General features: G+C 35.1%; 1 protein-coding gene across 1 annotated transcript in view; it reads left to right on the top strand.

The window, feature by feature from the left end:
* The first annotated feature begins 821 nt into the window (after positions 1 to 821).
* Positions 822 to 11423, top strand: part of LOC122135317 (succinate--hydroxymethylglutarate CoA-transferase-like) — a 128538-nt gene continuing 117936 nt past the window's right edge. Inside the window, exons 1-5 of the mRNA XM_042714058.1 lie at positions 822 to 939; positions 1427 to 1512; positions 1619 to 1669; positions 1773 to 1893; positions 11142 to 11233. Of these exons, the coding sequence (XP_042569992.1) occupies positions 894 to 939; positions 1427 to 1512; positions 1619 to 1669; positions 1773 to 1893; positions 11142 to 11233 (396 nt within the window). The 5' untranslated portion in view covers positions 822 to 893. The remainder of the gene's footprint in view (positions 940 to 1426; positions 1513 to 1618; positions 1670 to 1772; positions 1894 to 11141; positions 11234 to 11423) is intronic.

The following is an 11423-nucleotide window of genomic DNA, read 5'->3' as shown; positions in this document are numbered from 1 at the left end:
TATTGTACTGTTGAGACAATTATTTAAGTGTAAGAGTCAAATTTGTATAATTATTTTTAAGATTCCAGTAACTCCATAAGAGTTTGTAATAATATAAGATGTCATTTCTGATGGCTATATTCAAATATTCTCAAGTGATATAATTAATATTGAACATCTAATGTTTAAACATACAAAATTAAAAATCTGTTTAACTTGTAAAGATTTTATACTGAACATCATACAGTTTAAAATTTAACTAATGAAGTATATTGAGACACTGAAAGGTACGAAAATTCAAAAGGAAAACAAATGTAGGCTATAGAATGCGCTTTTTGTTTGATAATTTATTCCCTGTATATTTTTTTTTCTTGTTATTTCCTTTGATGCTACTATGATATACAAAAGTTATAATATTATATTATATTATATTATATTATATTATATTATATATATTATATTATATATATTATATTATATTATATTCATCAAACCGTTGCTGAAGCGTGAGCTTCATGGTCATGTGATAAATGCTACTTTCCTCATCGCTGTAACATATTAACCAAAGAACAGTCGTAATCCATTACATAAAAAGACATTATAAAAACCAAATCAACATTTTTTTATCAATTAAGAATTCTAGAATACATTTTTTTTTTTTTCTTTTTTTTTAATCAATTAGGATTTCTAGAATACATTTAATAACTGATTCATTGTAATAATTCAAACTGATTTCTCCATGAATACAGGTGGAGGTCAGATCAGACCACTAGATGGCGTTAAAGTCTTAGATCTGACGAGGTAGGAGCTGTGCATTCATATTCATAAATGATGCTCCGTTTGATGCTTAATGTTAAAAAATAACATGACTACATGGTGTGCAATGCAGGGTTCTTGCTGGACCCTTTGCTACTATGATATTAGGAGATTTAGCTGAGGTGATTAAAGTTGAGCGACCAGGTAAGGTTCATGTGAATAGAGTGGTACGTAAAATCGTTTTATGTTTTGAAAACATCTTATATGACATATATTGCATGAATTTTGGTTTAAGATGTTGGCATAATTTCAAGGATTAGATTCAGCCCAAAATGCAAATGCTGTGATTTCCTCACCTAAGGATTTTCTTCTTTGCCTCTGTTTAATATGCAACAATGAATTAGGACTGGGGCTTTTAAGCTCTAAAGTTATATTCATTAAGTTTTCTTGCATATCTATTAAACTCTTATTTGACCAAGCAAGCCTCTAGAGCAAATATTTGGAGGTAGGTAATGCTGTTTTGTGTTAAATGGGTGCACTATAATGCCATTTATCATATTAAATGCTCTGTGTTGCCAGTTCCTGTAAAAACGAGTCTTTGTTTAGCTCTAAACAGTGTGTGACTGCAGTGCTGTAGTTTTTCTGACCGATGAACTCTGGTGAACTGTATTGAGCTGTGAATGTGTGGCAGGCTCAGGAGACAACACAAGAGCTTGGGGCCCTCCATTTGTGGGTGAAGAGAGCACTTATTTTCTGAGTGTGAACAGGAACAAAAAGGTATACTCCATTGTTTTTTTGTTTTCTTATTTTAGCAATTTTAGAAACTTTTAAATTGCACAAGATCAGGATTTCTGCTAATATAATTGTGATTTCTTTCTTGCAGAGCATTGCTGTTAATTTTAAAGATCCAGAGGGCACCAAACTTGTAACTGAGGTAAAAGTTTGACACATTATTTGGTGCATTACATAACATATGTTGTTTGATATATTTCGGCTAGAACACCTTTTCTGTTGCCTTGCAATGTCTCTTCTGTCAGCTTGCCAAAATCTGTGATGTTCTGGTGGAGAATTACTTGCCCGGGAAGCTGAATGAGATGGGACTTGGGTTCGAGGAGTTGAGTAAAGTGGCCCCTCAGCTCATCTATTGCTCTGTAACAGGTGAACACATATTCACAAAGACTTCCCAATATAAGCTATTTCCATCATTCCTGCAGTATTATGACAACACTGCTTGTTTATTAATTTATTTTTCATCAGAAATTGGGCGTAAATTAAAACTTGTATATTACAATTATATAAACTATTTATTGCTTAACTGTTGTGTAACCACCAGGAAAAAACATTTTGCACAATTGTTGGGCTTTTAATTATAAATAAGCCTGAAATACACTGGGACTTTTATTTTAAAATGTGTATGCCTTACCATTGCCAGCTGCTCATTTAAAAAGACAACACATTACAACATATTTACAAAATATTACAATATAAACACCATGAAGTAAGCATTGCTTATGATCTTCTGTTAATTATTATGATTTATTGATTGTAAACTGCTCTGAAAGCTCTGACATATATTTAATGAAATCAAAGTCTTAGGCTGTCTCACAATTCCTGTTTTCCATCCCCATATTTTAGAACTCTTAAAAAAAGATATATATGTATGTATGTATGTATGTGTGTGTGTGTGTGTGTGTGTATATATATATGCTTTTAACTCATGAACCATATATATAGATATATATATTATAATATTATCTTATGACTTTTTGACACCTTAATTTCATCAACTCTAATGTTTTCAGTTGTAGGGCTCTTATGAAAAGGCTAATTTACTTTACTATCTGATTTTTTTAATCAGACTCATAAAGGAAGCCACGCTTTACTTGAAAATTGTTCTGTAGCCATGCTAATCTGAAGCGGATGGTAAACTGTCACCAAACGCTGGCTTGTTTTGGTGATTGGTTATCATTTGGTGTTTGGTACACCAATCGTTTTTTAATCAGTATTTCTGTAGACAGGCACAAATCACACTGAAAAAAAAATTCACCAATACAGTCAAAAATACCACTCTTTAAAAATTCACCATTTCTCGATTATATAGGTTTAAAATATTTTACTACAGATTTCTTAGTGGACCCCAGCCTATAGGTTTAAAAGCTATTTTTGCTAAAGAGATTTGCATTGGATTTTTTTTAGCACTGTTTTTCTATACTGATGAAAATGTCTGTTTTTATTTACATGAAAACATGAAGTAGTATAGTTAAATTACAACATCTATCAGCACGCAAAAAAATCAAGCCACTCAAATGAGCAAACAAAACTCTCATGTTGGTAGTGATCATACATTTCATGCAAGTTGTTACATTGTGTCAACACTGCGATGGCATCTCTTGCGGTTAGCAATGAATTGCACTCAAAGACTGCATTACTTTTCTGCTGTTCTCTGTAAGATCACAAATCACAGCCAAATTCCCATGTCTCGCGCTGCTTGTAAAGACCTGGAGGCGTAACCCACAAGACCTCATGAAATTGTGGATGCTGGACAGTTAAATTAGAATGATTTACTGTGCTCATCCTGTATCGTTTAATTTTCCCCTTCTGAAAGGATTGCACACTTTCTTTTTGAGTCCGGAATGCTTAGATTCAACAAGTGCTATTTGATTAATTACTTGACAGGGGTTTTTAGGACGAGCCTCTCTAGTCGTTTGTCATCATTCTTGCTGGTCTTCTGTGGTTTTGCTGACCGCTTCCTTAAACCTGTGGATATCATTATTATTAATTTAAATATTTTATTTATTTATTTTTAATGTACAGTATTAAAGATGACTTTATATATTAATTCTCCAGAGAATTCCCGAAACCACAGCTTCCGACTTCCGAAATTAAAGCTGCATCGTTGAACCAGAGTGATCATTTCCCTCTCAATTAGCTTTGGCCAAAACGTAATTCGTTCTGTGTTGACTGTACTAGATATGGTAGATAGGAATTTATTTTTAGGCTTTCTGTGGTATCCAGAGAATGTTTATTAAATTGAAGCCATGTCTGCTTGACAGAACATTGAAAAAATTATTAGATATTAGAAACTTTAATCTAACAAAAAAAAAAAAAAAAACATAGCTTGATGAGTAGCTAGTTTAAATTTGAAAACACTTCTGAAACATCTTCACACGTTCTTTTTGAGTCAGGAATGAATTCATATCATACAAAATTCATATCATACAACACCTAAATCATTACCAAATAATTTGTTCTACAATAAAAGTGACTGATCTAAAGTGTAATATTTAGCTGTCTCACAATGTGCACTCTACACATATATATATAAAAAATTAAAAAAAATATTTTATTTATTCACATAAAAATATTGACACACAGGACTTTAACATTAATTCTCCAGAAATTCCCCGAACACCACACACCACACACACCCAAACACAAGCACAATCACACAACATAGTATCATATCCTATATAAGTCATAGATTTGGCATTTTTTTAATATATATCTATGTTGACTATGTTGATATGTAAAAGGATTGATTATTAGGCTTGCTAAATGGTATCCAGAGAATGTATATATTTAAAAAAAATATTTGTTGCTTATATGTTCAGAATATTGAATAAATATATATAGAAACTTAAAATATGAATACATAATTTATAAAAAAACCTACTATTTTCAAAATCTATTGACTGTATATGTGTGTGTTATTTATTGTTAATATAAATAATAGGGATGATATAAAGTGTATATATTATATATCTATTAATAAATATACACACTACACAAACATATTTTTTTGTAAAAAAAAAAAAAACTATTTTGGATGCGATTATTCACGATAAAATCATTTGACAGCACTAGGATATAACATAATATGATATATATATATATTATTCCACACACACACACACACACACACACACACACACACACATTATATATATATATATATATATATATATGTGGCATTTTTTTATATATATATGTGGCATTTTTTTTTAAATATATTTTAGAATGTTTAACCTCTTACTTGTTTCATTAATATTTGATTTTTAAATTAAATATGCTATCCTTAAGACCTTAATACCCTCAATCCCTTAATTTTATACTCTTATGCTATTTTGATATATTAATAAAAATATGTTTGCCTTTGTGTGTGCTTTCACACAAGACATGTTTGCAGTGTGCTGTGATCTTGGGCTGTTTACCACAAACACAAAATGTATCCATTATTTTTTATTTCAAATCCAAATTTTGTTGCTGAAAATGCTTTTTCAGGATTGTGATTCTCTTTCTGCACAGAACAGTAGTAAAATCTTTCATAGTATTCACAAAGTATTGACAAAGTATTATGTGATACATTTACATTTACTATATAGATTCATATACAGGTGCTGGTCATATAATTAGAATATCATCAAAAAGTTGATTTATTTCACTAATTCCATTCAAAAAGTGAAACTTGGTTAGCGTTATATTAAGTTATATTAAGTTATATTATATTCATTCATTACACAGACTGATATGTATTTCAAATGTTTATTTCTTTTAATTTCTATGATTATAACTGACAACTAAGGAAAATCCCAAATTCAGTAACTCAGAAAATTAGAATATTGTGAAAAGGTTCAATATTGAAGACACCTGGTGCCACACTCTAATCAGCTAATTAACTCAAAACACCTGCAAAGGCCTTAAAATGGTCTCTCAGTCTAGTTCTGTAGGCTACACAATCATGGGGAAGACTGCTGACTTGACAGTTGTCCAAAAGACGGCCATTGACACCTTGGACAAGGAGGGCAAGAGACAAAAGGTCATTGCAAAAGAGGCTGGCTGTTCACAGAGCTCTGTGTCCAAGCACATTAATAGAGAGGCGAAGGGAAAGAAAAAATGTGGTAGAAAAAAAGTGTACGAGCAATAGGGATAACTGCACCCTGGAGAGGATTGTGAAACAAAACCCATTCAAAAATGTGGGGGAGATTCACAAAGAGTGGACTGCAGCTGGAGTCAGTGCTTCAAGAACCGCTACACAGAGACGTATGAAAGACATGGATTTCAGCTGTCGCATTCCTTGTGTCAAGCCACTCTTGAACAACAGACAGCGTCAGAAGCGTCTCGCCTGGGCTAAAGACAAAAAGGACTGGACTGCTGCTGAGTGGTCCAAAGTTATGTTTCTCTGATGAAAGTAAATTTTGCATTTCCTTTGGATATCAGGGTCCCAGAGTCTGGAGGAAGAGAGGAGAGGCACACAATCCAAGTTGCTTGAGGTCAAGTGTAAAGTTTGCACAATCAGTGATGGTTCGGGGTGCCATGTCATCTGCTGGTGTTGGTCCACTGTGTTTTCTGAGGTCCAAGGTCAACGCAGTCGTATACCAGGAAGTTTTAGAGCACTTCATGCTTCCTGCTGCTGACCAACGTTATGGAGATGCAGATTTCATTTTCCAACAGGACGTGGCACCAGCACACAGTGCCAAAGCTACCAGTACCTGGTTTAAGGTATCCTGTTCTTAATTGGCCAGCAAACTCGCCTGACCTTAACCCCATAGAAAATCTATGGGATATTGTGAAGAGGAAGATGCGATATGCTAGACCCAAGAATGCAGAAGAGCTGAAGGCCACTATCAGAGCAACCTGGGCTCTCTAACACCTGAGCAGTGCCACAAACTGATCGACTCCATGCCACGCCGCATTGCTGTAGTAATTCAGCCAAAAGGAGCCCCAACTAAGTATTGAGTGCTGTACATGCTCATACTTTTCATGTTCATACTTTTCAGTTGGCCAAGATTTCTAAAAATCCTTTCTTTGTATTGGTCTTAAGTTATATTCTAATTTTCTGAGATACTGAATTTGGGATTTTCCTTAGTTGTCAGATATAATCATCAAAATTAAAATAAATAAACATTTGAAATATATCAGTCTGTGTGTAATGAATGAATATAATATACAAGTTTAATTTTTTCAATGGAATTAGTGAAAAAATCTACTTTTTGATGATATTCTAATTATATGACCAGCACCTGTATTAGGTTGCTCAAGCAAGTGGCAGAACACTTAAACTTAGACTTAGCCTAATTTCCTTACTTTTAAAATGTTTGTGATATCCTACTAACTTTCACTTAAAACTTACCATTGACAGAAACAACCATCTCTCGTGCCTTTTGCATTTAAATCTTTAATAGAAGAACTGTTTTTCCAACTCCACAAGTGCCACCCGTCATGTCGCCCTGTTTATGTAAAGGAGCACTTTTCTTGCTTTAAACCTAACCAAAACATCATGTGTTGACTGAAACACAGTAGACTTTAATTAAATGCTTTTATAGTGTAATTACTAAATTTTCGTTTCAGTCCATATTCATTGTTACTAAGAAAAATGCGCTGTCACTTTAATTCAGCCCGTGCAGCACAGTAAAAATAGACTACTGCATATGCAATGCTCCTGGTTCACATCGTGTGAATGCGCTAAAATGTTAATATAGGCGTGGAAAAATATATGCACTGCATACACACTGCAAATGGGCCTTCGATTGGGAATGTTGCATCCAGCGCTAGAGGTCTGCTGTGGCTCTCTTGTTGAAGCTTTTAAATCTTTGCTTTAAGCAAATATCATTACCAGTCTCCTGCCCTGCCACATGAACTGTGATTTAATTAGACACCCCAATCAGGAATAAGGGAAGCCATTCATTTATGGCTGGTTTGTATCTCACATGCTGTAGAGTTCTGGAGTCTTGTCTAATTTATTTGTAATGGACCTTGCAGTGGCATGCCGCCAGTTGATTTATTGACATCCTTTGGTTTATTGCTTCAGTCCTGAGGGGGTAAAATTGTGGTCCAGTAGCAATTTGGGAGTGACCAATTTTTGTGATTTTGGCCCAATCGTCAGGAAACGGCACTGTGTAACCTATATATTGTGATTGCTTGTGCAAATCCCCGTGGAGGCTTAAAACCATGACTTGGCAGACTAGAAGCATCTTTGATACAAGACATAATTCGCCTTGTGTTCCAGAAAAAGAGGTCCCACACATGGGAGATTAATCAGATGTTGACATCAGCGTTTTCAGGAACCATGGGATTTGCCATATAACTGGTGTAACCATGACCAAATTTGGTCCATGAGCATTAAATCTTTGTCTGTTATTATACGAAAGGTTTTTCTTCCTGCAGGGTTAATGCTCATTGTATGCTTCAAATACTCCTTCCTTTTATCAAAATTATTACCATTTTTGGTTTTGTCTATTACACAGTTCTTTATTATTATTATCCGTTAAACTCATCTAAAGTTTGTTTAGTCATTGGATTTTTTCTTTTGACTTCTCGTTTTATGCCAAGTCACCCATTCATTCACTAGCTATTGCACTATTTAAGCAAAACCAGTCATTCTGTTGAGACATAATGTCTATAAGAGGATCGTATATTCAACAAAATGGTAAACACATTGCTCGACATGCCAGCGAAACAAAAACATCGGAATACCCTTCAGATTTCTTCTGTTTTCCATGTTCCTACTATAAAAAGGTGGTTTTGATTCCACACTGTTTTTATCAGGAGTACATCATGTCTGTTACGGTCCATGCAGATATCGAACGGGCGTTTTCGGGTGAGACACACACTGTCTAGTCTGGTTAACGTGGAGTAATCAGGCTTGGTTATACACTGATGAGTACAGAGAAGGAGAACCACAGACTCCTGTTTCTCCTCTGGAGACGGTTGAGGTCTCCATGGTGCTCGGCGTCCACAGAAGCGAGAAAGCTCCAGTTTCTTTTTATTATTGAGGTTTCATTTCTTTACAGCAGATTAAGTGGCGTCTGAGAACGCAAGTTATTTTCAGCATATGTCCTTCATTAGATCGGCTCCCACACCCAAATGTGCTGAGGTTTGGCATTGGATGCTTTTCACATTGTGTCAAAGCTGGCAGTGGAGAAACCTGGGCTGTCTGATGAATGGATACATCATTACTATTAGTTACTATTACTATTACTATTAGTGGTATAATAATAGCTACAATACAAATAACTGTATAATATATATATATATATTTTTTTTTTGTAATTGTGCAACAGAAAGTGGTGTACCTCTGAAAGTTTACTATGAGGATTTTATTTATTTTTTCTTAATTTTGGATTCATAATTTATTGTTAAAATGATGATAAATGGTTAAAGGAATGGTTCACCCAAAACTTAAAATTTGCTAAAAAAAAATATAATAATAATAATAATAATAATAATAAAAGCAATAATAATAATAATAATAATAATAATAAACATTCTCAGAAATCTCTGTGTGACACATCACATAAGATTATAATTTGTACAAACCCGATTCCAAAAAAGTTGGGACACTGTACAAATTGTGAGTAAAAAAAGAATGGAATAATTTACAAATCTCATAAACTTATATTTTATTCACAATAGAGTATAGATAACATATCAAATGTTGAAAGTGAAACATTTTGAAATGTCATGCCAAATATTGGCTCATTTTGTATTTCATGAGAGCTACACATTTCAAAAAAGTTGGGACAGGTAGCAATAAGAGGCCGGAAAAGTCAAATGTACATATAAGGAACAGCTGGAGGACCAATTTGCAACTTATTAGTTCAATTGGCAACATGATTGGGTATAAAAAGAGCCACTCAGAGTGGCAGTGACTCTCGGAAGTCAAGATGGGCAGAGGATCACCAGTTCCCCCAATGCTGCGGCGAAAAATAGTGGAGCAATATCAGAAAGGAGTTTCTCAGAGAAAAATAGCTTTGTCTACAGTGCATAATGTCATCCAAAGATTCAGAGAATCTGGAACAATCTCTGTGTGTAAAGGTCAAGGCCTGAAAACCATACTGGATGCCCGTGATCTTTGGGCCCTTAGACTGCACTGCATCACATACAGGAATGCTACTGTAATGGAAATCACAACATGGGCTCAGGGATACTTCCAGAAAACATTTTCGGTGAACACAATCCACTATGCCATTCGCTGTTGCCAGCTAAAACTATATAGGTCAAAAAAGGAGCCATATCTAAACATGATCCAGAAGCGCAGGCATTTTCTCTGGGCCAAGGCTCATTTAAAATGTTCTGTGGTCAGACTTCAAAATTTGAAGTTCTTTTAGGAAAACTGGGATGCCATGTCATCCGGACTAAAGAGGACAAGGACAACCCAAGTTGTTATCAGCGCTCAGTTCAGAAGCCTGCATCTCTGATGGTATGGGGTTGCATGAGTGCGTGTGGCATGGACAGCTTACACATCTGGAAAGGCACCATCAATGCTGAAAGGTATTATCCAAGTTCTAGAACAACATATGCTCCCATCCAGACGTCGTCTTTTTCAGAAGACCTTGCATTTTCCAACATGACAATGCCAGACCACATACTGCATCAATTACAACATCATGACTGCGTAGAAGAAGGATCCGGGTACTGAAATGGCCAGCCTGCAGTCCAGATCTTTCACTCATAGAAAACATTTGGTGCATCATAAAGAGGAGGATGCAACAAAGAAGACATAAGACAGTTGAGCAACTAGAAGCCTGTATTAGACAAAAAAAAAGAAGAGGGGATGCCACACAAGTTGAGCAACTTGTCTCCTCAGTCCCCAGACGTTTGCAGACTGTTATAAAAAGAAGAGGGGATGCCACACAGTGGTAAACATGGCCTTGTCCAAACTTTTTTGAGATGTATTGATGCCATGAAATTTAAAATCAACTTATTTTTCCCTTAAAATGATACATTTTCTCACTTTAAACATTTGATATGTCATCTATGTTGTATTCTGAATAAAATATTGAAATTTGAAACTTCCACATCATTGCATTCTGTTTTTATTCACAATTTGTACTCAGTGTCCCAACTTTTTTGGAATCGGGTTTGTCTATATATTTACTTAAATCTGAGTCTGAGCAGTAATAATAGTGATGGTTGCCTTAGCAAACACAAGTAATTAAAGCAAAGAGAGAGGGAAAAATGTTATGAAGTGATGCTGTTTTGTGAAATATACTTGCACAAACTCTGGCTAGTAGACTGCTGTTTTCATACTTGGGCATGACAGATTTTCCTTAAGCCGCTCATACCTCTGCCAAGGAAATAAACACATCCATAGATGTTTACCTCCATTGAGTCAAAGTCTTAGAACCACGGTGGAGTTCCTAGAATCAAATTAATCTGACTGCTCTGATGATAATAGAAATGTAATCGGGTCTTTGCCCACATTCTCTCCGAAGGTGTGTGCTCAGCTGTGGGGATTTCTACGAGCCACACACAGGCCCAAATCAAGCCATACTGGCAAAGCAGAATATGGTGGAGATTGTAGCTCTGACATGCTCATGTTACACAAAACTGTGAGCTGTAAGCACATTTTCATCTGATAATCATCCGCACACATAATCAGTAACCACGTCTGTTCATTTGTTCAGGATATGGACAGACGGGCCCCGAGTCACACAAGCCTGGATATGACTCCATTGCATCTGCGGTGTCTGGTATGATGCACATCACTGGTCCTGAGGTGAGGCAGATGATCTGATGTGCTAAATGTGAAGAGTGTCATTTCTAGCATCAACAAATGGTCCAGTGTTGGCGGAACAAACAGATAACCATCCCAAACCCACACCATGGGTTTTAACTTCCAAAACAATTACACACTTCATCTTAATACTACACCCCATTTTAGATCTTTATCTCTTGCTTATTTAACA

The sequence above is a fragment of the Cyprinus carpio genome, chromosome A24 (assembly GCF_018340385.1).
Source record: "Cyprinus carpio isolate SPL01 chromosome A24, ASM1834038v1, whole genome shotgun sequence".
Lineage (NCBI taxonomy): Eukaryota > Metazoa > Chordata > Actinopteri > Cypriniformes > Cyprinidae > Cyprinus > Cyprinus carpio.
Note: the sequence above shows the minus strand (reverse complement) of the source record. Positions and strands in the feature narration are given on the sequence as shown.